The sequence below is a fragment of the Crocodylus siamensis genome, chromosome 11, assembly GCF_052110815.1.
Source record: "Crocodylus siamensis isolate JL-2025a chromosome 11, ASM5211081v1, whole genome shotgun sequence".
Taxonomy (NCBI): Eukaryota; Metazoa; Chordata; order Crocodylia; family Crocodylidae; genus Crocodylus; species Crocodylus siamensis.
This window is the reverse complement of record NC_143405.1, coordinates 18,527,083-18,553,191: the sequence shown is the minus strand read 5'-3', so window position 1 is coordinate 18,553,191 and position 26,109 is coordinate 18,527,083. Positions and strand designations below refer to the sequence as shown.

At 42.9% G+C, this 26,109-nt stretch overlaps 1 protein-coding gene across 6 annotated transcripts in view; it reads left to right on the top strand.

Moving 5' to 3' along the window:
* PNPLA7 (patatin like domain 7, lysophospholipase) overlaps positions 1–26,109 on the top strand; it is a 283,100-nt gene that overhangs the window by 164,198 nt on the left and 92,793 nt on the right. For all 6 annotated transcript variants that reach the window (XM_090022996.1, XM_090022991.1, XM_090022990.1 and 3 more), the window contains one exon: positions 9,558–9,707. In XM_090022996.1, the coding sequence (XP_089879122.1) occupies positions 9,558–9,707 (150 nt within the window). The remainder of the gene's footprint in view (positions 1–9,557; positions 9,708–26,109) is intronic.

Genomic DNA, 26,109 nt, shown 5'->3' with positions numbered 1-26,109 from the left:
CATTTGAGGATATTCATCAGCTTCATAAGGATACATGCAACAGTAGTACCAGGCCACCATCCTCCTGTGAAGGGCCACACTACAGTTGTCTCCTTTGGGATTGCTTGGCTTCTCAAAGGCCTTATTCGTGTATCTTCTCCAACTGTGACCTTCCTGGGATTATGGTGTAACTTTAGCCGTGTTAATGGAACCTTCTTTTTAGCTGCAACAGCTTTGGTCTCTGTAGTATCTCTCCATAGAAATGGCCTTTTTAGTAACTGTAGCTCAAAGGATATGGGTGTTTCAGGCCCTTAAGACTGGTTAGTTTTCCATTAAGAGAAAGTGATGAAAAGTTGTTCTTCTATCTGCTACTGCCACTGTCCCCAGCTGAGCCTGGCTTCCTGCGCAGCCTATCTGAAGCAGGGCAGAAGCAGCTTTGGAGCTCCCCCAGCCCCACAGTCAGCTGGGGTAGCATCAGCAATGTTGGGTAGTTTCTCTCTCACTCTTTCTCTCACTCCCTCTTTCTCTCCCACTCTCTCTGAGAAAGAGCAGCTCTCTCCTACTCTCTCCCTCTCCCTCTTGCTCACTCTTGTTTGTTCCCACTGTCTCACTCATGCTCTCGTGCTCTCTCCCTCTTGCTCAGTCTCACTTGTTCGCACTCACTCATGCTCACTCTTGCTTGCTCGCCCTGTCTCTTAAAAAAGCCTAAAGAACTTATGTAAGCAAGCTTCATTTTACTGAAGGCAGATGTTGTTACAATGAGGAGGGAATATGGACAATAAAAGGGAATGATTCAGATACTTAGAAGTAAATTTTCCCCAAGGGGACTTGAAAGGAGATGAAATGAACCAGAACAGTAGTAAATTTGTCATTCTCCTCTTCGACACAATGATAGCTGAACAACATTTCAATTATACAGATGAAGTGGCAAAGAAAAAAATGACCAATTTACAAGATAGAAATAAAAAAACCCAAACTCATGGAGAAATCTGTTTATTTTCTATGTAACACAGTCTTCTCTCTCCAGTGGAAGAACTGTTATTTGGTAGAATGCTGAAATGTCACACATGGAGAGTGAGTAGGATTATCACTTTTTATTTAATGGGGGAAAAGAGTCCGATTTATAGATTTGCTGTTACCATCCAAATTTCATTAACTTCTAACAACTTTGACTTGCCATCAGCCCCCAAATTGGAACATTTGTCTACAATATGTCTAAAAGTATACAAAGTGTTGCATATATGTATATACAAGATATACAATATGAAAAAGGGGACCTGGAAGGGAAAAAAAATGTTTGGATGTCAGAGTTTAAGGGAAATTTCCTGTATTTTAACAGGGTCCTTACGTACAAAGATTCTGTGCCAGTCTCTTAGCTCTTTCCTCTGGAACTTGCTTGTAAAACATTATTGTATGTAGTATAGTCAGTGATGTTTATGGGCAACTGGTTGGTGTATGTGTTGCAGAGCAATGAGAGAGTAGGGGTGGAAACCCCTTTTCCGGGGCAAGGACTGGTGGGAGAAACTTGTGGCCCCAGGGGAACAACCCCAAAAGCCCCAGGAGGAAAAAAAAAACCTTACTGGCTGCAGGAATGATGGCAGGGAACTGACAGCCAGGAAAGAAACCACCCACATGCTTTGTCAGCCACTTCTCTGTGTGGCTGGGACTGGCGCAGGGTGGTGAGAGCAACGCCCAGCATGGGATCCAGAGAGGACACTGCAGGAGCAATCATTGATGCACACGCAGTACACGTGAGTCGGGAGGGGAGAGAGTTTACTCTCTGTCCCTTTTTCAGTTTGTTTAGATTCTGTTGTAAGCTTTCATTGCCCCGAGGCCAGGGCATGGGCTCATTGGGTACGCCGGGGCTGAGAGATTAGGGGCCTTCAGGAACCAATGGAAACAGCCCACCAGCTTGACTGAGCCAGAAGCGGCACAGCTACAGAGCAGGAGAATGATCCTCTACGTGCACTATGGACATGACAGGCCAAGTCTGCCTGAAGTGACTCACGTCCAGTAGCCAGCCTGCAACTAGAACCCATGGGCAGGGTGAAAATACATTGTGAGGCCACTTAACAAGTTCTGGTGAGCTGTTGAGGATTTTGTGTGTACATGTGTGCACACACACCTACACGCACACACTGACTCTCTCGCATGCGTGCGTGCATGCACACATGCAAACACATGAGCTCGCAACAGCTGGGCTGAGGTTGGGAGCGGGAGCATGAGCCCTCCTGGGCCTGGAGCATCTTATCTCTGTTCCTCCCCCTTCTTCCTCTTCCTCCCCCCCCCCCACTGACTGACACTGGCAACCAGGACCAGGGCTGACAGCCACAATGTGGTTGGGGTAGGGCTGTGGTGAATGCCCCACCACCTGCTGTAGAGAACCCGTTGGGGGGGGGGGGCATGGCAGAGGGACTCATTTCCCCACCTCACCTGGCCCCCCTTGCTGTGCAGTGCCGGGTGTGTGGTCTGCTGGTGCCATGAGGGATGCTGGACACAAGCAGCCCTGCCTGCCTGGCACCCCAGGTTAGACTCCATTCTCCTAGGCTGCTGCACAATGGTGGGTGGGCAGGCAGGTGGGGCTGCTTCCTCCCAGAGTCCCCTGCTGTGCCAGCAGAGGCTGGAGCTGGAGTTGCCACCCGTGGGCCTGCCAATTGATTCTGTCTGGCCTGCGGGGTGGGGGGCAGCTCTGGCTCCAGCCCCTGCTGGTGTCACGGGCTGAATAGAATCAATTGGCAGTCTGGATACAACCTGTGGGCTGTATTTTGCGCACCCCTGGGTTAAGGGTTGTTGCTATTTTTTGAGGTAGTCTGTGTGAAATTATGCAGGCAACAGTCCATGAATCAAATAATCCTGTTAGAAGCAAGATTTATTAAAAAATACTGAAAATACTAATAAAGCAAAGGAGAACCTAATTAATATTATAGCAGCTAGCGAGGGACATGAGGATCAGGGAAAGTGTGGGTCATTTACTAAATGGAGGAGGTAACCTAGTAACAGATGATGAGAAAAAGGTGAAGTATTCAATGCCTTTTTTACCTCGGTCTTCACAGGCAAGGTCAGCTTCCAGACTACTGCACCATGCAGCACAGTTTGGGGAGAAGATGAGCAGCCCTCCAGTGGTGAAAGAACAGATTAGGGACTATTTAGAAAAGCTGGACATGTACAAGTCCATGAGGTCAGATGCAGTGCATCTGAGGATGGTCAAGGAGTTGGCTGAGATGGTCAGCAGCTCTGCAGTCATTATCTTCGAAAACTCACGGCAATCAGGAGAGGTCCTGGACGACTGGAAAAGGGCAACTATAGTGCCGCGTCTTTAAGGAAAGGAATTAAGACGATCCAGGGAACTACAGACCAGTCAGCCTCACCTCAGTCCCCAGAAAAATCAGGGAGCAGGTCCTCAAGGAATCCATTTCTAAGCCCTTGGAGGAGAAGGTGATTGGGAACAGGCAGCATGGATTCACCAAGGGCAAGTCGTGCCTGACCAACCTGATTGCCTTCTATGGTGAGATGACTGGTAGGGGGTGTGCAAAACGGGCTGTATTCAGTTCGGGTTTGGCCCGAATTGGGGACAGTGATTTGATTCGTTGTACCTTATTTGATTTGGCTGAATCTGAAGATTCAATGCCGAGTCGGAGAATCAGTGTTTTGGCCGTAGACATAGCTTTAAATGTTTTTTCTACCTACCTCATGGTACAAGGTGTGGCTTGTGAGTACTGCAATGGTGGGGCGGATGGAGTGTCCCACAGGAGATCAGCTGTGGGGGGGGACCCCAAGTGTCCCCCCAGACCCAGGAGGCACCAGTTGCCAAGCTGGGGGGGGCCCAGCATGCTCCCTGGTGGACCCAGAAGTGCTCCTGGTCCACTTCTGGGTCTGCTGCAGAGTATTGTGGGGAGCCCCCTGTGCTCCTGTGGGACACTCCATGCGCCCCAGCAGTGCAGCATTCATGAGCTGCCAGGTACCTTGAGGTATTCAGAAAAAACATTTAAAGCTGTGTCTATGTATAAATCATTGAATCTCTCCGAATTGATTCGGAGGCTTCCAATTCGATTCAGAGAGATTAAAGGGTCCTCTGATTCAATTCAGGTTCAGAGATTCGGCCACTGACTTGGGCTGAATCTCCACTGAATCGAATCAGGGACCAAAGCTTTGCACAGCCCTAATAACTGGCTCTGTGGATGTGGGGAAAGCAGTTGACATGACATACCTTGACTTTAGCAAGACTTTTGATGCTGTCTCCCACAGCATTCTCGCAAGCAAGCTGAGGAAGTATGGATTGGATGAATGGACTCTAAGGTAGATAGAAAGCTGGCTGGATAATCAGGCTCGGCAGGTAGTGATCAGTGGCTTGAGATCTTGTTGGCAGCTGGTATCAAGTGGAGTGTCCCAGGGGTTGCTCCTGGGGCCAGTTTTGTTCAATGTCTTCATAAAAGATCTGCAAGATGGGATGGAATGCATCCTCAGTAACTTTATGGATAACATCAAGCTAGAAGCAGTAGTATATATAAGCTGGAGGGTAAGGCTAGGTTTTAGAGTGGCCTAGACAAATTGCAGGATTGGGGCAAAAGAAATCTCCTGAGGTTCAACAAGGACAAGTGCAAAGTCCTGTACATAGGATGGAACAATCCCATGCATTGCTACAGGCTTGGTACTGAATGGCTAAGCAGCAGTTCTGCAGAAAAGGACCTGGATGTTACATAGTTTTATAGTTTCTAGGGTCGGAAGGCACCTGAGCAGATCATCTAGTCCGACCCCCTGCCATGGCAGGAAAGAGTACTGCGGTCAAACGACCCCAGCAAGATGTGCATCTAACCTCCTCTTAAACACCCCCAGGGTAGGAGCCAGCACCACTTCTCTTGGAAGTTGGTTCCAGATCCTAGCCGCCCTGACCGTGAAGTAGCGTCTCCTGATATCTAACCTAAACCTACCCTCTGCCAGCTTGTGACTGTTATTCCTGGTCACTCCTGGCGGTGCTCGGGGGAACAGTGACTCCCCCAATGCCTGCTGGTCCCCTCCGACTAGTTTATAACAGGCCACAAGATCCCCCCTCAGCCTTCTCTTGTGGAGGCTGAACAGGTTCAGGTCCCGTAGCCTCTCCTCATAGGGCCTGCCCTGTTGTCCCCTGATCATACGAGTGGCCTCCTCTGGACCCTCTCCATGCTGTCGACATCCCTCTTGAAGTGCGGCGCCCAGAACTGGATGCAGTACTCCAGCTGCGGCCTGACCAGTGCCACATAGGGGGGGAGGATCACCTCCTTGGACCTGCTCAAGATGCATCTGTGGATGCATGACAAGGTACGGCTGGCCTTCCTGACTGCCTCCCCACACTGCCGGCCCATGTTCATCTTGGAGTCGATGACAACTCCAAGATCCTTTTCTGCCTCTGCACTGACGAGAAGGGAGTTCCCCAGCCTGTAGGTATGGTGCTGGTTCTTCCTCCCCAGGTGCATCACTTTGCACTTGTCAGTGTTGAATCCCATCCTGTTCTCGTCTGCCCACCCCTGCAACCTGTCTAGGTCCGATTGTAGCCTATTCCTCCCTTCTAGCATGCCCACATCCCCCCACATCTGAGTGTCAGCAGCAAATTTGAACAGGGTGCTTTTTACCCCCTCGTGCAAGTTGCTGATGAAGATGTTGAACAGTGCAGGCCCGAGAACCGAGCCCTGCGGGACCCCACTGCCTACATCCAGGTTGAAAATGACCCATCCACCACCACTCTCTGGGTGCGGCCCTCCAGCCAGTTGGCGACCCAATTGACTGTGTGAGTGTCGACACCACAGTCCCCTAGTTTTTTAATGAGAACAGGGTGAGAGACAGTGTTGAAGGCCTTCCTAAAGTCCAGAAAGACTGTGTCCACTACTACCCCTGCATCTAAAGGTTTGGTGACCTGGTTGTAGAAGGCCACAAGGTTGGTCTGACAGGACCTGCCTCTAATGAACCCGTGTTCGTTGCCCCTAAGCATAATCTCCTCTGCTGGCTTCTCATGGACATGCGCCAGGATAATTCTCTCCAAAAACTTACCTAGGATCGAGGTAAGACTAACTGGCCTATAGTTTCCTAGGTCCTCCCTCCTCCCTTTTTTGAAGAATGGAACCACATTGGCCCCCTTCCAGTCCTCTGGCACCACACCAGAGCACCACAAGAGATCGTAAAGCCATGCCACAATGACCTCAGCTAATTCCCTCAGCACTCTAGGGTGGAGATCGTCTGGACCAGCTGATTTAAATACATCCAGTCCCTCCAGAAGTTCCCTGACTAGTTCCTCCCTGACCCTTGGCCTAGGGTCTGAGGGGGGCCAGTGGGGGGGGCTGATCTTGTCCCTGCTCAGGAAAATGGGGGCAAAGAAGTTGTTAAATAGGTTAGGTTTGTCGTCTGGTGTGATGACTAAATTTTCTAGCGTGTCTTGCAGGGGCCCCACATTACCCAGAACCTTCTTTTTGCCCCTATGTATTTAAAAAAGGACTTCCTGTTGTTCCTGATTTGGGAAGCTAGTCCCAGTCCCATCTCCGCCTTGGCCTTCCTGACCGCCCCCCTGCAGCCCTGAGCATCCACAGTACAGCCCTCCCTGGTGATGGCCCCTCCCTTCTATTGGGTGTGCGCCTCCCTTTTAGCTAGGAGACACTTCCGGATGCTTCTGGTGAGCCATGGGGGCTTTTGCATGCTCCTGCTCCCTTTGATCCGTGTTGGGATTACCTCCCTTTGTGCTTGGAGGATTGTCTCCTTAAGGAGCGACCACTCTTCTTGGACACCTGGCTGCCCTCCCCTCAGGGACCTCAGTGCTTCCCCGACTATTCTCCTTAGCTCATTGAAGTCCGTCCTCCTGAAATCTAGGGCAGCTGCCTTGCTTCAGGCCTTTGCCACCTTGCGCTGGATGGTGAATTCCAGCAGGTGATGATCACTGTCACCCAGGTGGTCGAGCACCCACAGCCCCCTCACCAGGTTGTTGCCCATGGCCAACACCAGGTCCAACAAGGCGTCTCCGCTGGTGGGGCTGTGCACCTCCTGGGTTAGATGGAGGTCCTGCATTTGGGCTAGGAACCCACATGAGTGGTCAGACCTGGCTGACTGCTCTTCCCAGCAGATGTCTGGAAAGTTCAGGTCACCCATGATGACCACATCCTTTGACCTAACTACCTCCATGAGCTGACTTACGAATTCCTGGTCTAGCTCTTCCCCTTGGTTGGGTGGTCTGTAGTAGACCCCACCGTTAAGTCTCTTTCCCCTCGACTACCTTGTATTCTAACCCAGAGCACTTCAGTGTGCCCCTCCTCTGACTCTGTGCTACCTGGTGAGGATGTGTATTTCTCCTTAATGTAGAGCGCCACACCCCCTGCCTTTCCTCCCTGTTGCAAACAAGTTGGCAAGTGTCCAGCAGAGGACAGCAAATGTTTAGCGGTCTGGAACATATGTCTTCTGAAGAGAGGCTGAAGAAACTGGGCTTATTTAGTGTGCCGAAGAGAAGACTGAGGTGGGATTTAATAGCAGCCTTCAGCTACCTGAAGGGTGGTTCCAAAGAGGATGCAGCTAGATTGTTCTCAATGGTGATAGGCAACAGAACAAGGAGCACTGGTGTCAAGTCAAAGCAAAGAAGGTTTAGGTTGGATATTAGGAAATAAATTTCCCTAGGAGGGTGATGAAGCACTGAAATGGGTTACCTAGAGAGGTGATGGAATCTCCATCCTTGGAGATATTTAAGGCCTAGCTCAACAAAGCCCTGGTTGGAATGATCTAGTTGAGGGTGGTCCTGCTGTGAGCAGGGAGTTGGACTAGATGGCCCCCTGAGGTCCCTTCCAACCCTAGTTTTCTGTGATCCAATGGTTGTATGATTCTCCTATGCTGAACTAGGTAAGGTGATCCTCAGTTTTAATTTATATGATGAAGAAAAGTGACCAAAAATTCTATATATCAAAAGTGCTGTTCTCCTCCAAGCACTTCTGCATAACCTTGCTCAACCTTTTCTTGCTGTCTGAGAGCTTGCTCGGTAGTCTCTATACCTCCTTTCCAGGTTTTAGGGTTTGGGGGCTTTTTTTTGATATACTTAGCTACACACAGTTGGTTTCTCTATAACTTTACATATTCCCATTCTGGAGGTGATACTGTTTATTGTATTAATCGACTTTCCTTTTAATATCTTGATCCTTGTCATCTTTACATCTTTTTGTTTATGTTCATGGAAGTAATTTACAGACTTTTTCTGTATCTCAGTTTTTACCATATTTTGCTTACAACATATTTCACTTATTGGCAGATAGTAGTCCCTCTGTTAGTGCTGGCACTACAGATACATTCTGACAAATATTCCTAGTTGATAGGTAAAACTACTGGCTTATTATCAATAATCTACATTTTGCTACTATGGAGGCAGCCATTCAAAGCAGTGTGAAGAGCATGTGGTAACTGTTTCCTGCACTAAGCAACTTGGAGAGGGTGAAGGGTTTGAACCCGGAATCCGTAGGCTTTTCAAACGAAACAAAAACAAAATGAGAGAAAAGCATGTACGTGTGGAGCGTCTACTTGGAAGTGAGTTGTGTTCTAATCTATCAATTCAGAAAATATAGTCCAAAGAAAAACTGCCTGGCAAATAATGTCACATGGTATCAGCTGTCTTAAATTTTGTATGCAACTGTACTATAATTTTCCAGGGGAGAGTATCCCAAACTTCCTTTATTTTAGCTGTTCCTCCAGAATTTGCCATTACCTGCCTTCTAGAGATTTCTGAAATGGAATAGACATTAGACAGAATTTTTCAGACAAATAAATAACTTATTGTCATGTTGCCTCTTGTTCCTTGAACATGAGGAGGAGGGGACTGTGGAGTAGGAATATTCATGTATAAAGTGGTTATTTAAAGAACTGCAAGGTTCTGGGAAGATACGTTTTATTGCTCACATTACGTGACATCTAGAAAGCTGCTTAATAGGATCCTGCTTGTAAGTGTGAAAAGGGAAAAGATTGATTTCTTATTGCCAAATGGCTTTTTTCCACCATGCTTTGAAATTTTCTACCACAATTGCAAAACCGTAAACCTGATAAGAGAAGAGGAAGGGGATTTCAGAGGTGAATATGAAGCATCTCTGCAACAGGCCTTTTTATATCACCAGTTGGAAGCTAATATAAAGTGTGTGTTGATCCCTTGAGCGTATTGATCCATGCAAATCAGTTGTAACTTGCTGAAAATGTGTGTATTCCCAGCCTAAGAGAATGCTTACCCCTAGTTTGAAGCCAAGCTCTGTTGAGCCAAGAACTCTCTTCCATCTCTTTCAGTGGGAGACTAAATTAAGTGTTAGCACATTCCTTTTTTTTTCAGCATTAGTATCTAGATTTTAACATTGCCTGTATTGTACCCATAAGCTGCTCCTTCAGTAACTGAAAATAATAGGATTCCTGTTTACCTTGTTTAGAGTGGTATTATTGTATAATCTTCCCTTTCACTATAAATGGAAGGTGTTGTACATCACATAGATTAAATAATTCAGCAATTATTTCCCTCTTTCCTAACCATTGAAAATGAAACATGGTACCAAGGCAACATGCAGCTTTCTGGTTGACTGACTAAATATATTTATGCTTTTTCACAGGTCATCCCCTTGGATTGCACACTGCGAGTAGCAAGTGGGATGCCGGAAATCCTGCCAGCAACCTCTCCACTGTAGCAATCATGCCAGTGTCTGAAGAGGTGCCGCTTACTGCCTTTACTTTGGAGCTCAAGCATGCTGTCAGTGCTGTTGGTAAGAACTTCTTCATATGCTTCTATGTTAGCAAATCTCCTTATCATTTAAGAAAGCATCAGGGACTGTATGTGAGATGATGAAAGTTACTGCTTGCTGTAGAAGGGGAACGTATTCTAGTGCACAAAATCAGATATCTTGATTGAAAAAATGTTAGGACAATCTTTCCCATACTTTTTAAAACAGTGACTTTTTTTTTTTTGTCGTTTCCTTTCTCTCTCACATTGCATACAAATGGACAAACTCTATGATACAGTATAAGTTCTGTGGTTCTTCAGGGCCATCAAACTTTAGCCAGTAAGTTGCTCTTGTTACTTTAGTTATGGGTGTGCTCAGCGAGTTGCTGGGTGCTTGCCCCAGATTCCTTCCCTGGACACTACACTGTTGTCTTCCAAAATTCCCACTGTTGGAAATGTTGAACACTCATGCTTAGATTACACATTAGAGAAAGGGAGACATGAACTTTGCATTATCTCCCCCTTTAATAGGGCCAGGATTGTTCATGTCAGAGCTGCTAAAACTTCCCCACTCCCCCATACTAGGCATTTCTTTGACAAGACAGAGGAGAGGAATGGCACTTTAGCTGAGGTGGAATAATTTCTGAGAAAGGTGAGTACTTTGCGAAAGAGACCTTAACAAGGCCTATGAAATTACAGCCTTGTAACATTTTAATTGGTTGTTTTTAGACCACTTTCATCCAATGCCTTTTTCAGCTCTCAGAGAAAATTCTGATTTAACTGGCTGTTTTTTCTGATATTTACTGTAAACTGAGATGGTACCACTGCATTTTTTTAAACACAAAGCATTGTCCATAATCCAACCTGTATATCATATGCCTAATCCAATGCCTGTTTGACATCAGTAGAAACCTTCCTGTCAACTTCAGGGGGAATTGGTTTGGTGTCTTCCATCAACAAGAAGACACACACAACTGTTTTGTTGTATATTCTAGTTTGAAATGACACTGGAAGGAAATGTGAACGTCCTGCTTTTTGAGATGGAATGTTCTTACTGTTGTGTCAGTTCTGTAGGCATAACACTCTCGCTAGTGTCCCTTTTCTTGTTCCTTTATTTGGCCATAACAGGTGTTTAACCAAGATGTCTGCACAGAGAGGACTTACATAGGGAAATCTGAAACTTAACAAGAAGCATCTTGTCCTGTACTTTGAATAATAAACATCCTGAGCCTTGAGCTAACAAGCTACCCTGAGTAATTTTCATGTGAAATAACACAGTAATCTGACAATGTCTCAATTAAAAAAAATCCAATTTAGTAGAACAGCACATGATTCATCAAGACCAGCTCTCCTTTTTCACACTTAATGTTTGAGCAGACTTTATTTCATTATCTCAGTGTGTGTAAGAAATCCTTTGGGTATTCAAGTCCCAAACAAATAGCTGATCGTGACCATGTCTGAATTTCTGAAATAGTTCCCAGAAATCACCTCTGTAGGTACTCTTCAATTCATGTGAAATCTTAAAATGAATTAGAGGGCTAATTAGCATGATGGGGATAATACATGTACAGTAATTTAATGAGCAAAATTGCTTAAAACAGAACTACAGAAAATACCATTCTGAATGCTACTATTAATAGATAAAGTAAACTTTTAGTGTTTGGCTTAGAGGGCATGGCCTCACAGGTACTCTTTTAAGATGTGTTCAGCAAGTGCTATCACACAGATTAGACTGATATTTTTATGGCTGTACAGTTTTAAATGCAGGCTGTGCAGTACACTGTGTACTTCATATTTCTTATAAGATGCATAGGACTGGAAGGGACCTCCTGGGTCACTGATTCCCAGTCCACTGCTATCGTAAGAAACCATTTAATAGTTTTCATCGTCTCAGTTCTTTCTTAACCTGTTCTCCCCTGTTCTTGCCCCACACTCTGCTTTGCTTTGGTTACCTGATACACCTCTAAGTAATTTGACCCAAGAATTACTTCGTTACTGTTTATACTCTTTCCCCATTGCATGTAACACTATCCAGAGCTGCCTCTTGTAGCTAGACATGGGAAAGGGTTCTTGGCCCTTCACAGTACAAAAGGCAGTGAGTGGTGATGAATGGAGGAGGCTTGAGAAGCTAGCCATAATTAAAATAAATAATTAATAATACAGCCAACAGAAACTGAGCTCTGCCAGTATGCGGTCTCTTTTACTGTTCTCCTGCTGAGTTTCTGAACGCAGCAAAAAGGAAGAATGTAGGGGCCCAGCTGAAGGGATATAGCTGAAACTTCCTTCTCCGTCATTCTTAAGGCTCCTCCCTTCTGCTATGAAGGCAAGAAATAGGAACATGTGAGCTCCTTAAGACAGCAATCTAAGGGAGCAAAGTAAATGGCATAGAATCAACAAGTTTTAGTATCTGAGACTTTTATATGCTTGAAAAGTTAAGTACTGAAATGTTAACCTTGCCAATTCAATAGCATTGTTCACCTCCTCACATGTAAAGCTTGATGCAGTCCATTTTGTAGATATTTGAGAATGTATGAATTTAAGTGTTAGAAAAGTTTTTCTTGTACGAGAGGTGATGGAAAAATCCAGGGCTACTTTTTAAAAAAAATTTTAAAAATGCAATTTAAAAATTCTTGTCATTTTAAGAGTTTTTGCCCTCTTAGTTTGCAGTGGAATGTCATGCTTTGTCTTGCCTTTTACTAATGCACAGTTTACTAGAGAATCCTTTTCATGTGAAAGTTTAGGGAGAGAATAGATTTCCCTTGGGATGACTGATACATATTTCTGGACTTGATAAGACTTAAAATATTGGACCTTAAATAGCCACAGGTAGTATATATGGAAATAGCATTTCAGTGTGCAACCTGGAAGTCCCAGTAATCGTTCAATTAGGCATTCATTTTAAAGTGCACAATTTTATTTTGAATTTGAAATATAAAACTAGTGGTAGTTAGAACTTTAGAAAGGAAAGATTCACATAACAGCCAGCTAAGAAAACATTAACATATGTAATGCAAGGAAAGCAAATCCACGATCGAACAAAGAACATGCCTATAATGAAGTAAGTAAGAACTTGCTGCTTTGCAACAGAACAGTAAACTCAGCCACTTCTTGAGCGAGCTGGCTTTCTTTCCCTGTGTACCTGGTGGAGAGTCTCTCAAGAAAGGCATCTTAAGAATGCCAAAGAACTATTGTCCAAGTTGAAAAAGGCAAAAGAAACAATGCCTAAGTAACTATTTTTTTGATAGTTTTAATAAAGTGTTGATTGGTAACACATAAATGGAACTGAGGTTTTCTTTTTTTCCCTTTCCTTTTTCTTTTTAAATAATATTTTTATCTTGACAGTGTCCTTTTTAAATTACACATTATTACACTTACTCTTACAGTAATTGTGCTGTTTCGTTCTGGTGCATTTGAACATCTCTGAGATAATTCTAGCTCATTGCTGTCTAGACTAGCTTTTTTGCTTCTAATGAAAAGTAGAATTTAAGTAAGGAGCAGCTATTCCCAGGAGTCTGTCGCTGTGCTTTTAAAATGGGAATAGATTGGAGACATAAGTAAAAATCTGAAAGAAGTTAGATAACTTTGGAGCTGTAAAATTAGGTTACTGAAGATTAAATTGGTTACATAGCATGAAATGAACAGAGCAGGGAAATCTCCAAGGAGGGTAACAATAGGTTCACTTGGTATCTAATACAAGATTTCTTTGTATAGATTTGATGATGCTCACATTTTTGTCAGTTTGTTCTTGTGTTTATTTTTGGAGCAGATGTTTTTTGTTTAATGGATTTTGCAGTCAGATGTTTTGGCTTGAAACTTACCCCTGGGTAGCTACCTCAAGGTTCGGGGCCATTAATGACTTGGAGCTTTTAATTTCCTTTTGCTTGAGCTTGGGGTGCTTTGTTGGAGGTATTTTGAGGACAGGTATCCAGAATAGCCCCAGTACATTTTTAAAGGTTCACATGCTGTAGATAACGTTTATGTTCTGTGACTTTATTCTGTTGTTTAATATTTGTGTCATAGTAATTGCTACAGGTTCTAATTAGGGATTGGGTCTTATTGTAGTAGGTGCCATAGGTGAGCAGACCCAAAATAGTCTCTCTTTCCACAAAGAGTTTATAATCCAAGCATTTGAGAGACAACAGGAAAACAGATGAAGGGAATACAATGCAATAGTGATTACCATTATTAGACTGCAGTCACAATACATCAACTATTCAGTCATTGGCATTTATTTGGCATAATTTGGCCTCAATTTGAAATGAGGGTAGTCATTAGAAGGGTGTTCAGGGAAGGGCCTAGATTGATATATGCACAGCAAGTTGTTTTCTTTCGCTGTGAACAACACTGTGAAGCCTGTAACTGGAGAGAAGTTTAACCATGGATTCTTATTGTCGTGGCTCAAACATAAAGAATGATGCTCCAAGAGCTGCTCTAATTAAAGCTCCCGGAGTGTCCTGTGTATCAGTGTTCCTGTGCTGAAAAAATGGTGACATCAGCACCTTAGCTAAAACTTGTCGAATGAGCTTTAGTTAAGGCACCCCTGCTGCCATTTTTCAGTGTGGGGACACTGATACACGTGATGCTGGAGCCTGCTTTGACGCACTGTACGGGCAATCCCCGCTTAGTGCTCTTAATTGGTTCCTGAACAACCAAGTGTTAAGTAAAACGAGTGTTGAGCAAAACCGAAAGTATTTGACAATCCAAGATGGTACCTGCAATAGTTTTTAATGACCCAAGACGGCGACTGTGAGCATTATAACGAAACTTGCTGAGCGCTAAGTGAAATCAGGTATCAATTTAAAATGAGCATTATAGCAAAATAACGCTAAGCGAAACAACGTTAAGCAGGGGTTGCCTGTAATTATAGCGCACCAGAGCAGCTATGGGTGACTTCAGAAACTGACACTGGAGGCAAATAGTCAGTGCTTGGAAGTAAGGAACTGCCTGTGAGTGGAAGAAATAAGGAAACAGCATTTGCTTTACCTTTTTAGCTTTGCTTTTTTAATATAATAATGGTGACAAATATATTTATCCGAAATGAACAAAAAAGCCTAAACCAGTAAGTGTAATAGAATGCGGTGTTACTATACTAAGAAATATATAGGAACCAGACTTGAAAATAAGAGTAGATTTTTTTATTTTGAATTTTTTTCCCCAGCAGTAATGCTGTCTAATAGCTTTTGTGTGGAATTATAGGTGGACCTAATTTTTGCCTTAACATTGGATAATAGAAATAGAATTAGTCATCAAAATATACAGTGTACATTAATTATAACATAATTAAGAATTACTTGGTCCCTATTGCTACTGAATGAGATTCAGTCACTTGATCAGGCTTTTCTAGAATCCAGTCTGTATTTTCTTCTCAAGAGAAGTGAGGAGTTACTAGTGGAAAGCTATATTCATATGGGTCCAATAAACTGGTTGTACTGATGACCACATCTTTGATTACAAGAAGGATCTCCCATCAAATCTCCATTGGCTGTCAGATGTCAGGTCAGGTGATTTATCTGGGGTGTAGTCTTAGACATCAGCACTTACCATCATTCTTGCTAAAAATTGCATTCACCCAGAACTTTAAGTACCTTGCAAAAGTTCACAACTTCACAGATTTTCTTCAACTCTCAAACATGTCTCATGGGGACTTTGACTTACAAATCACAGGTGGCAGCTACTACTTCTCAGAATAGTGTTGGAAACAGTTGGCTTTCTGTGTGCTAATAACATGTGCAGTAGAGCTCTAATCTATTTTTATAGCTGTGTCAAGCTTTATTAGCAGTTCAGACAAAACAAAAAGGTTCAGTAACAGAGCTTTAGCAGCTCCTATTTTACCTGTAGTGAACATGAGATTCTGTTCTAACACAGATAGGCTTAGGGACACTCTTCACTAGATTAAATGCCAGTAACAGAGATTAGTTCCAATGTAGCTGTAGGGAGCAGGAAAAACTAGATTGTTTAGTTATGAAGTTTTATTTTTTCTAATGCAGTAATGCACCTGATGTGTATATTAGAAGCCATTTGTTATGCTGAGAATAGCTGCTCTGATATTACCCACAATGTGAGGTTTGCATGATTTAGTCATCAAATTGCAAGACAATGTAAAGAGAGAACATGTATGTACTGGATTATACAATAGCTATGTTCATGCACCTTTTTTTGGTAGGAGATCATAGTACATCTAGGATAATCATTGCTTTTGGACACAGGATCCTAATTTTGTCCTAGCTTTTCTTTATGGTTGATCATCTGTCTAGAGCAATGGCCAAAGCTGTATTTCTGAAATAAAAATCTCCAAACTTCCAGATACCTTTTAAAGAGCTTTCCACAGAAATTACTTCACTGCTTAAATGCAGCTGTTTGGATGCTTTTGAAGTGCATCTGAAATGCAAGTATCCAGGAAATAAACCTTAATAACAAGTAAGGGAAGAAGTATTTTGTTCTGAGGTCACTGGGTAAACTGTAGTCTTCAGGGGGAAAAAAAATTGTGATGGTATCTTTTAATGTTCACCCAGGGAACACTGGGTCTTTGCTTTTGATGTCTTATCTCTAAGGTCTTGACACAGTAAGCTTCATGGAACATTTTTACCCAACTGAGAGAGGCAAAAAATGCAGCTGCTCTTGCCAGGATCCAAATCTGTTATTCCAGAGAGAGTACATTCTAACAGCCTGATGCATCCTTTCCAGTTAATGGACATGAGCAGTACTCCTGTTCCTTTTTTCTTCAGAAGGAACAGGTTTCTGAAAAACAGCACTCTGTGGGCAAGTCTACACATGCATTTGATTTGGGGTCAGTTTACTCGCGAGTAAACTACTTGCAAGTAAACACTCCTGGGCTGGTGCCTACACATGCAGAGAAGCTACTTCCTGAGGAGCTTCCTGCTGCTACCTGGGGGATGCTAGTCCAGGGGCTAGCAGGGATTACTGGGCCAGGAGATGGCTGGGACAATATCCCCCTGCCCTAGCAGCATGGAACTCCTGGCCCTGGCTCCCTGATCAGGGGCAGGGGGCTTGGGAAGAGCTGCAGGGGAGGGACAGGTCCCACCTCCCTGCCCCAATCTTCCGGTGGGGCAGCTAGCAGCTAGCTTGCTGCTAGATGCCCCACTGACAGATTGGGGCAAGGGACTGGGACTTACCCCACCCCCAAAGCCTTTTCAGAGCCCCGTGTCTCAATCACCCAATCGGGGTATGGGGCCGGGACCTGCTCCTGACCAGGATGGTTCCCAGCCCCTGTCCCATATGCGGGGCAGAGGCTGGGGAGCCTGTTCCCCACTCAGCTCTGCAGGTGCGGAGGTAGGTGGGGAACAAGCTGGGGAGCTTGTTCCTTGTTCTGCTCTGTGAGCATGGAGCTAGGTAGGGAACAGGCTGGGGAGCTTGTTCCTCACTCAGCTCTCTGAGCTCCCCAGCCTGTTCCTCATCCAGCTTTGCCCTTGTGAAGATGAGTGTGGGGAACAAGTTCCCCAGCCTGTTCCCCACCCAGCTCTGCACTCACAGAGCTGGGCAGGGAACAGGATCCCCAGCACCAGAGAGCTCCCAGTGCCAGCTCTGCACCACGGGGCCAGTGTTGGGAGACTCTTACCTGCCAGCTCCGTGACCACAGGGCCAACACTGGGAGATCCTTATAAGGGTCTCCCAGCACCGGCCTTACGGTTGCGGAGCTGGCACTGGGAGATAAGGATTTCAGAGCCCCAGCTCCCTGATCACAATCACAGAGCAGGGGGGGCCTGGCAACAGGCAGTTCCTGGGGGTAGGGTGCAACATTCTGCCTCCTTGCAGACAGCTGATGGGGAGAAGATTTGCTCCTAGTCAGGCATCTACATGAACGCTATTACGCTGTACTAACTGAAAGTAAATTTGCTACTTGTATTTGCAGGTAGCAAGTTTACTTGCGATTAGCAAGGTTTACTGCACAGTAAGCACATGCATGTGTAGATGTACATGCTTACTGTGCAATAAACTATGCTACTGCACAGTTAAGCGTCTTGTGTAAACATGCCCTTCTGTCCTGAAGTTTCATTGCTCAGAGCAGAGGGCAGTTGTGTGTTCTGCTTTGTAGTTCAGGAGGAATGGATTTGGTCCTGTGGGAAGTATGTTTGGTTTTTTAAACTGCAGAAACAGTAAATGCACATTTTCCTGTTGTCCTTTGTAGATGGTTTTTAATTATGTCAAGACAAATGGATGTCCTTTTTGAGAGAAGGGACTGGAAGGCTCCTGCAAGCCTGCACTGACTTGAGCTTTCACAATAGGCTAAGAAAGGCTTTGGTTATTTGAATACCACTATAATTCAGATTTGCAGTTGTGTTCTATAAACGTTCCTAATCATCTGTTTATGCCTTTATTTGCTATATAAGGGGGCCAGACAGAGAGGAAGGCCATATCCTATTTACCTTTGTGGTATATATGAAGACATTTGTATTATTTTTAAAAGAACTCTAGTTTCGCCCCCACTTCCCTGTACACAGATTTATCATTAGCATTTAGACTAGAAGCTTCAGCAAAACTACTCTTGACTGAGCAGCAGATGCCTGTGAGTCTTTTATGGAAAGTCCTACCAAGGGCATTGAGGTAAGAGCGCCTTTTATTTGAGCAAGCTTTGTTTTGTTCTTCATGAAGAACTTTTTTCAGACTTTTCAATACTGGAGACCACATCTTAATGGAAAGGTTTCATGGGTACCTATCTTCCCACAAAAGAACAGAGAGATGATTTGTAATGTCACTGGAAGTCAGATAACCTGTTTGGTAACTACACAAATTCTTTATAAGTAAAAACACCAAATGAACCTTAATATATTCAGTACTCTAACTCTTCTTTTACTTGGGGCTTGGGTTGTCTGGCAATGGCGTATACCTTCCTAAATGTCAGATGCTAACACGTAACCTTTTATTTTCTGATTTTCAGAGTTGTAAGTTTAAACACCAGTCTCACAGTCTTAGCTTTGTTCACTGTAGTTGGAAAAAGTAACTAGGGTATACTTTGGAAAGAAATGTTGTTATGCACATGGGATTTAGAGAAATTTGAATCTTTCAGTCAGCTCTCTATTTGTGGAGGCAGGTATATTTGGGAAACTCCTTGCCAAGAGGTTCCCGATCTCTAAGCCTATGATGTTACTTCCAGTGTTGCCTAACCCTTCCAGTATTATTTCCTTGGGATTCATAATACCACTTAAGTGCTGTGATGCCTAGTTTAAGAGTTGCTGCCCCTGACCAAATGACTTGAGAACTGGACATCATGTGTTCTTAGGAAGTTGCTAAAGGCATGACTCAGAACTTCAGTACAGGGGTACTGCCTAGTTTTAGTGCCTGCAGGATGCTACCTTGAACTAGCCAGTTCATCCTGAAATTAGGCTCCCTGAAAACACTCTAGCTTTCTGTTGAGTACCAGTCCTGCTGCCTGTTTTCTACCTTGGCAGCTTGAGCTATATTACAGATTCAATTAACTTCCTAATTTTTTTTAGGAAAAAATATTACAACCCCAAAGGGACATTAGGTACTTCACAATAGTTAAGGTCTGTCCCAAACTGATCAGTTTTATTAAAACCACTTTTGAACCCTTTTTGCCATGTTGTATTTTGGGAACCCTTTTCTGAAAATGAACTCAAGTTGGGACTGCTAAACTCTATCCCAGACTTGAAAATAGGAATTTTCGAGACCATCCAAGTACCTGGATTTTGGAGAACTTAATACTGAATACAGTGTTAATTTCAGTCTTAACTGTAGTGGTGCAGTTGCCTCCACAAAATTGAAGTAGGACCTGAAAACAAGGAGGAGAGCCTCACTGCTTTGCATAACTCCAGTCAGTGCTCTGTGGAATTCCACGGTCTGTGGAGCACAGCTAGAATTATTGGTCAAAATTATTTTTGCTGCCAGAGGTGTGCAACCATTTGTGAACAATTTGATGCTTTATTTTTCTCCTGTAGAGCCTTAAAACCCAACCCCCCCAATAGCTCCTGCTCCTTTGAGATGCTGAGTTTCTGTTGTCTGTATCATTAATTATTTATCTTAATTTTCCCTGGGATATATAATTATACTCTAATGAGTACCTGAGGATGCCCACACTTTTGCACAATTTGTTATGTAAACGATAGATTATAGAGCAGTTGTTGTTTGACGACAGGAATAATTCATCAAGAGTCTCTCTTCATCTTGAGGAAAGCTTGTGATAGGGAGTATTGAAGAGATGAAAGCTGAAGAGCTTTGCAAGTGAGAGTATTATCATGGGCTGCCTTTGCTGGTTCCTTGTTCAGATTGCTTGTATACTTCAGGGCCATGAAGAACACTTTGTTTCAAGTTTGTTCTTCTGGGGATGTTAAAAACAGAAAGATCATAGAATATAGTCTTAGAAATGGTGAAAATGTATCTTTTCTCCATATTGCATCAGGAATCTATCAGGCTGTATTCTATGCTTTGCCGAGTTTCCCGTTGGCAAGCAGGGCAGTAAGCACTGGAGATCTGGTGATGACTCACTTATTCTCCCCCTGCTCCCTGGGGCAGGTGAAATCTCACAGCCTGCAGTAACAGGCAGCAGCCTCCAGGGGACCGTCTGCCTTCTGAGCCTGCTGTAGCCAAGACCACTCCCCCGGAGACAGTTTGGAGGGTAGATGCAGTAGCCAGGGTAGGCCCAGCTCTTTGGCCTTGGAGGATTCTACCGTGCTGGTAAAATCCCCGGCAGAGGCTCTAGAACCAAATTACATCTTCTTTGTGGCACAAGTGTGTGGCCTAGAAACAGAAAAACCTCCAGCATTGTGGAAATACTTTGGTTAAATATCACATAGTTTAGGATTTCTGATTATCTTTTATTGGATCAATTGTAGAGAGGCCTGAGGAAGGGTACTTCATACCTGAAAACTGATCTATATCCATCCCAACTATACAGTTGATCCAATAAAAGATCACCCACACAAATCCTTCTGTCCTCGCATTTTTCCTGGACCAGCATGGTAACAATATCACCCCAGCTGTACCACTTGCAGTTTAAAACGTAATGAGATCTTTCAAAGGTGCAAAATAACACAGCCATGCATGAAAGCCTCCATCTGTTTGTGAGAAAATTCAAAGTCAAACGGAGAAGGACAGCCTGACCTAAAATGTACAATTTATAGCATACTATGTCCTCGTTTTGGAATCATGTCTTTTAATTTCCAGTAACACATCAAGGAGGATTGGGGTCCTTCTGAAACTCCTGTTGCATGGAGTTCTGCCTCTGGTTCCTCTCTTCACACTTCAGGTTCCCAATTTAAATTTAATTTTCAAGAGTGAAAAGGTCTGTCTGTTCCTTGATGATTTGGCACAGCCACGTTCATTCTGTTGAGCAGGCCTTTTTAAATGTTTGAACTTTATATCATACTAAAAAAAACCCTGTTTCTCAGCTTCATCCATCTCTCTCATAATTTTGTGGCCTTCTGTAATGTCAGCTCAATTTTCTAATGAGCTGAAGTTCATTTAATTGCTGTTACTATGGTACAATCTCTTTGCTGCACCCTATTCATGATGATATCTTCCCATGACCTGTATTATTCCAGGTAGGTTGTCTTTATAACTACTTCTGGCAATAAAGGTATTGTCTCTTCAATTTGGTTCTCCTTTGTGCATCTGTGAATTTATTTTAGCTTTATTAGCGTAATAAGTTATTTGTTCAAACTCAGTTGTTTGGGCGTCTAAACCATGGGAATCACAAAATTTACCTCTGTTGCCTATCAGTTTAGAATTTTTTAAATTGTAATATGTTTCATATTCATTAGTGGAGAAAAATGCACTGAAGGAGAGAACACATGAATATTTCATGGTGAGCTAATCAGAGGAAGAGATGTTTACCATTATAACACCTTAAGTAGTTGATGGTATTTAAAGAGCTGGAGCATACTTCCCATCATTTTATGAGAGGTGAAAACTATACCTACTTTGTTCAGAGCACCCTGGCAGAGGTGGATAAAATTAAGACAAAAACAGTGTCCCTATCTTTCTTACAGTCCCTAGTAGGGAGACGTATTGTTTCAGAGTTATTTTTAGATGTGCTTTAATTAAAATCCACATTTCTGCATATTTTCTTTTCAGGAGCAGCCAATTGCAGCCGTGTGGCCTGGAACTTAAAGTAATTTTACCTGAGAATCTATCTGCTTAGTAATGATAAATATATGTATCAATAGTTGTCCTTTCTTTCCTGTCAGAGATGCTGATACCCTTTAGAAATGCTGTGAGATCAGCACTGCACTTTAGCACCCTGAGCCATTCTGTACTTAAAGCAAGTCTTAAAAAGAAGGAATCAGTGGATTTGGAGCTATTCACAGCCCCGCCTTCTTGACATCCTTTTCCTGTCCACGACGCTGACGGTGTTGGGGACCTTGCCAAGTCTATTAAGACCCCACAGTGGGTGGAGTGGACGTGGTCAGAAATCTGAGTGCTGTTGGTTGTGGTGTTGGTCTAAGGACATAGGCAGACTGGGCTTTTGGGGTAAATGTGATATCTTTTAGTAGACCAACTAAACAGCTGGAAAAATTAGGCAAACTGTTTGCATACTGGCTTCCATTCCACCCAGGAGAGCACCCAAAAAAACAACAAACTCTCCCTGTGCCTGAAGAAGGGTGTTGGTGTTTGTGCCTGAAAGCTTGCAAAGAACAATTTTTCCAACTATTTAGTTGGTCTAATAAAATATATCACATTTACCCAAAGAACCTTGTCAGGAATCTGAGGAACTTTTTAATGTACAAATAAGAAAGCTTTGGGAAGGATTCTACGCTCCTGGGTATCCTGCTTGGAGTTTGGAGGAGTATGGTGATTCTTGTGTGCTTTTACTGAGTCCCGCTGGCGGCAATACCTCTGGCTTACTGTTTCTCCCTTTCTCTGCAGGCCTGAGGAGATTTGCAGCATCAAAGCTGTCTTCCACAATTCAGTTTTCAGGGCCTGTAATTAGCAAGAGATTTTAACAACAAGGATGCCAAGCAGGCATTTCTCCATGAGCTTCATATGCACAAACAGAGCCCCAGTCCAGTAGACACGAGTCATCAAAAAGCCCTCAGGAAATGTCCTTACAAAAGGCATTGTAGCTGAAATTGCAGAGATGCATGCACCTGGGGTTTCAGGAAGTGATGTCTTTAAAAACTGTTTCTTTACAAAGACACACATCTAAGCTAGAAATTAAGGAAATGTAAAGTTAAAGTGGACCTTCTTCAGTGAGGCACCCAAAGACCTCTTAGGGCACTGTTTTGGGAGAAGAGCTGAGAGGCCAACTTGAACACCTTGTCTGTTCAAAGCAGCATTCTCAGAAAGTAGGATGCCTCGTGTTGTTTGCTTATGGGCTGGGCTATAAAACCAGTGTTCTGCCGTGCATCCTTCTGATATTCTTTGAGAAAGAAGGGTAGATGACTGCCTGGCATACCTCTACTGTGGTAGAATTGGGGTGCCTTGTTGAAGTGCTGCCTTAACTACGTTTCATAGGCTTCTGTGGTTCTGGAAGGGTAACGTTAACCAAAACCTTAGTTATTAGCCTCTATCCTTAACTTGATCTTAAAGTTTGTTGGGGATCAATCATCCTGAAAAATGGAAACATTTGGAGCACCAGTAAAAAGTTCCCTGGTGAGATTCCTCAGCAGAAAGTATTCACCTCTGTCTATGAGATTACATTGCTGATGTACAGCAAGACCTCCTGGGTGCTGACATTTAAAGTAAATAAGGATCCCAAGGATACTTCCTATGGAATTTCAAGCAACTTTGCTCCCTTTTAATTTTACATAAATATCATTTTAGAATCCAGGCTTTCATCTCTTCGAGATGGTTATCAGGAAGGCTGGGGTGAGGTGGGCTGCAGGTGGAGGTTAGTTTTCAGAAAAACACCGCCAGCGCTAGGTGTGGTGAATACAGCGTTTTAAACATAATGCAGCTGTGATAATCTCACACAGTTACAAGCAATAGTGCACCTAGGGTGCTACAGTGCTTATTTAACACACCTGTATGAGGGACACGTACAGGAGAAATTACTTTAGCACCAAGGTTGCCTGAGCTACTTAAATTTAAATAGTGTTTTCATAGTTCTGTTTTGCCTGCTTAAGAATGGGTATGTTGATTTCTTGAACATGTTAATGAGGTGGAGCTTTTTTTGGTTTGTTAATTGGGAGTATGCTAGAAAATGAAAGTGCAGTGCAGATGGTCATTACTTCTGAAGCAAAGCAAAGCAAAGCTGACTGATCGCTTTGGAAGCACGATTCCATCCTCTGCCAGTACTCTGGTGCAGCGGCAGTTGTGTAATGCGAAGAACCAACAGTTATAGGCAGGTTTTTGTGAGAGCATTTAGATGTGCAATTTTGCTCATGCTTACGCTCACAGATGCTGTTTTGTGACTCCAGTATCTCCAGTTTCAAAGGATAATAGAATTCCACTATCAAAAACTTTATTTAAGAATGAAAAATGTACCTGGAAGCATCATCTTTTGTTTCATCTTCCCCGCCAAAAGTCTTAATTTATATACCAGGTTGGCAGTGACTTTTTTTGTCGTCCTCTTTCTCTCCCTTTTCCTTTTCCATTACCAGAGATCCAGTAATTAAGGAATAAGAATGGAAAAAGGTTTAGCCGTTTGGAGATCTGAGAGTAAAAATTGAAGTGATCGCTGCTTTTTTTTTTGTATTGTGTCAACTCGTGTGTTGAAATGCATGGAGATGAGGCCTGGCAGGAAGGAACAAAAGTATTGTGGGGAAAAAATAGAGTGGCTAGAAATTGATTTTTTTTTTTTTATTTGTCAGATTTTATGTAAATTAATATACTTTTTCTGTTTAAAAATAAACCTGTTTAAATTAGAAAAAGATAACTTGTGCATTAAGGCCTAAACATACTGTAATATATTAAAATCATTTAATAAATAAATAAAGGCCACATCAGTTTGAGGATTAAAGGATTAAAATTATATGCAGAATGAAAAGGAAAACATCTTTAACATTTGAGGTCAACTCCCAGCTTTCCAAATATCAGTGTCATACACTGCATTAAGTTTCTATATTATTTTTCATTCTTTAAAACAGAGCAAATGCTGGCATTTATATTTTCCCAAATGTCAGTGCTTTCAATGTCTGTTGTACAGAAAAGCTTTCTCCCTAATTACTTTAGGTTTCCTTTTAGCTGGTGGTTGCAAGGAGAACAGTTTTGACTACTTCAGTCAAAGTTGAGAAAATGATAGGAACCGAATAAGCAGGAAAGTTTTGAGGGCAATGTCTCTCTTTCAGACTGTCTGCCATTGTAGTGTCCCAATTGCCCTTAAGGGCTTCTAGGCTTAATGTAATGAATACAGTATAAATACTATTGTTGTAATTATGATAATACAATTGTATCCTAAAACAGATAGAATGAGGCGAAAAAGGGGGCAAACATAAGGAACTACTTTTTGTCATTTCTCTCTTATGAGAACTTGCAATTTTCTCTTACCAATTGTTGTTTTTGATGAGTTATATTGAGAAGTTTAAGCCCAACTTCTCTAATGTCACATAGCAAGTTAATGGCAAAGTTAGAATCAAACTCATGTTCCTGGCTTCTAGTACTTTGCTCAGTACACAAGTGGTACTGCTTTATAATGCATTAAGAGGCTGCATATAATTTTAAACAGCTTGTTATCTTATTAACAGATTCAGTTCTTGCATTAACAAGGAATTGAATTATTACAATGGGGAAATGTTAGTACAGGCGGATTTTATTTCATGTTTTGCTGAATACAAATGTCTTTCTCAATATATGAGACGACCTTTCCTTTCAGGATGAGATTAATTCTTTAAATTTCTCTTCCGTGTCTTGTCTATCTAGCTGCAATTATTCTGGTGGGAAAACTTCACTGCATATGACATTTATTACAGCTAATAAAATATTGAATAAAATGGCTGAAAGAAAAAAAATGTTTTTCATTATGTGTGTTGAAAAGTCACTTGAGTGGCTTAGTATGGTGTGTAAGACCCAATCTACGTTAGGTGTGCAAGACCCAGTTTGATCAGCAGATCTCTTCTCCCCCTCTCTCTTCCCTCACCTTGTAGAAAAGTGCCTTTGATTTTACTCTCTAGACCCATTTAGGAGTAGCAATGACACTAAAGTCCTATCTATTCTAGTTGTTTTATACATAGCGCATAGTAACTGCTGTAGGGAACTAGATTAGGGGAAAATACTTTAGGATTCATTTGAGGAGTAGAAGGCCCTGTGTCCATGAAAGATGTACATATAATGAAGACTGGTTCAGTGAGTGAATAATGTAACCTTTCCTTCTTTAGAAACAGGATTCCAGTTTTTCCTCAGCTGAAGATGGGACACCTGCATTGTTTGCCAGAACAAAAATCTAGATCAGAAATGGCTGCAATAGAAACCGTCATAGATTGTAGGTCAGAGGCGTTGTGGGCTAGGACTGACAGGCATTAGCCTGGGGGTTCAGAGTAAAAGTCATTGCAGGTAAATATGGAAGTGCTTTGTTAGAGCTGTGGGCAGGGACT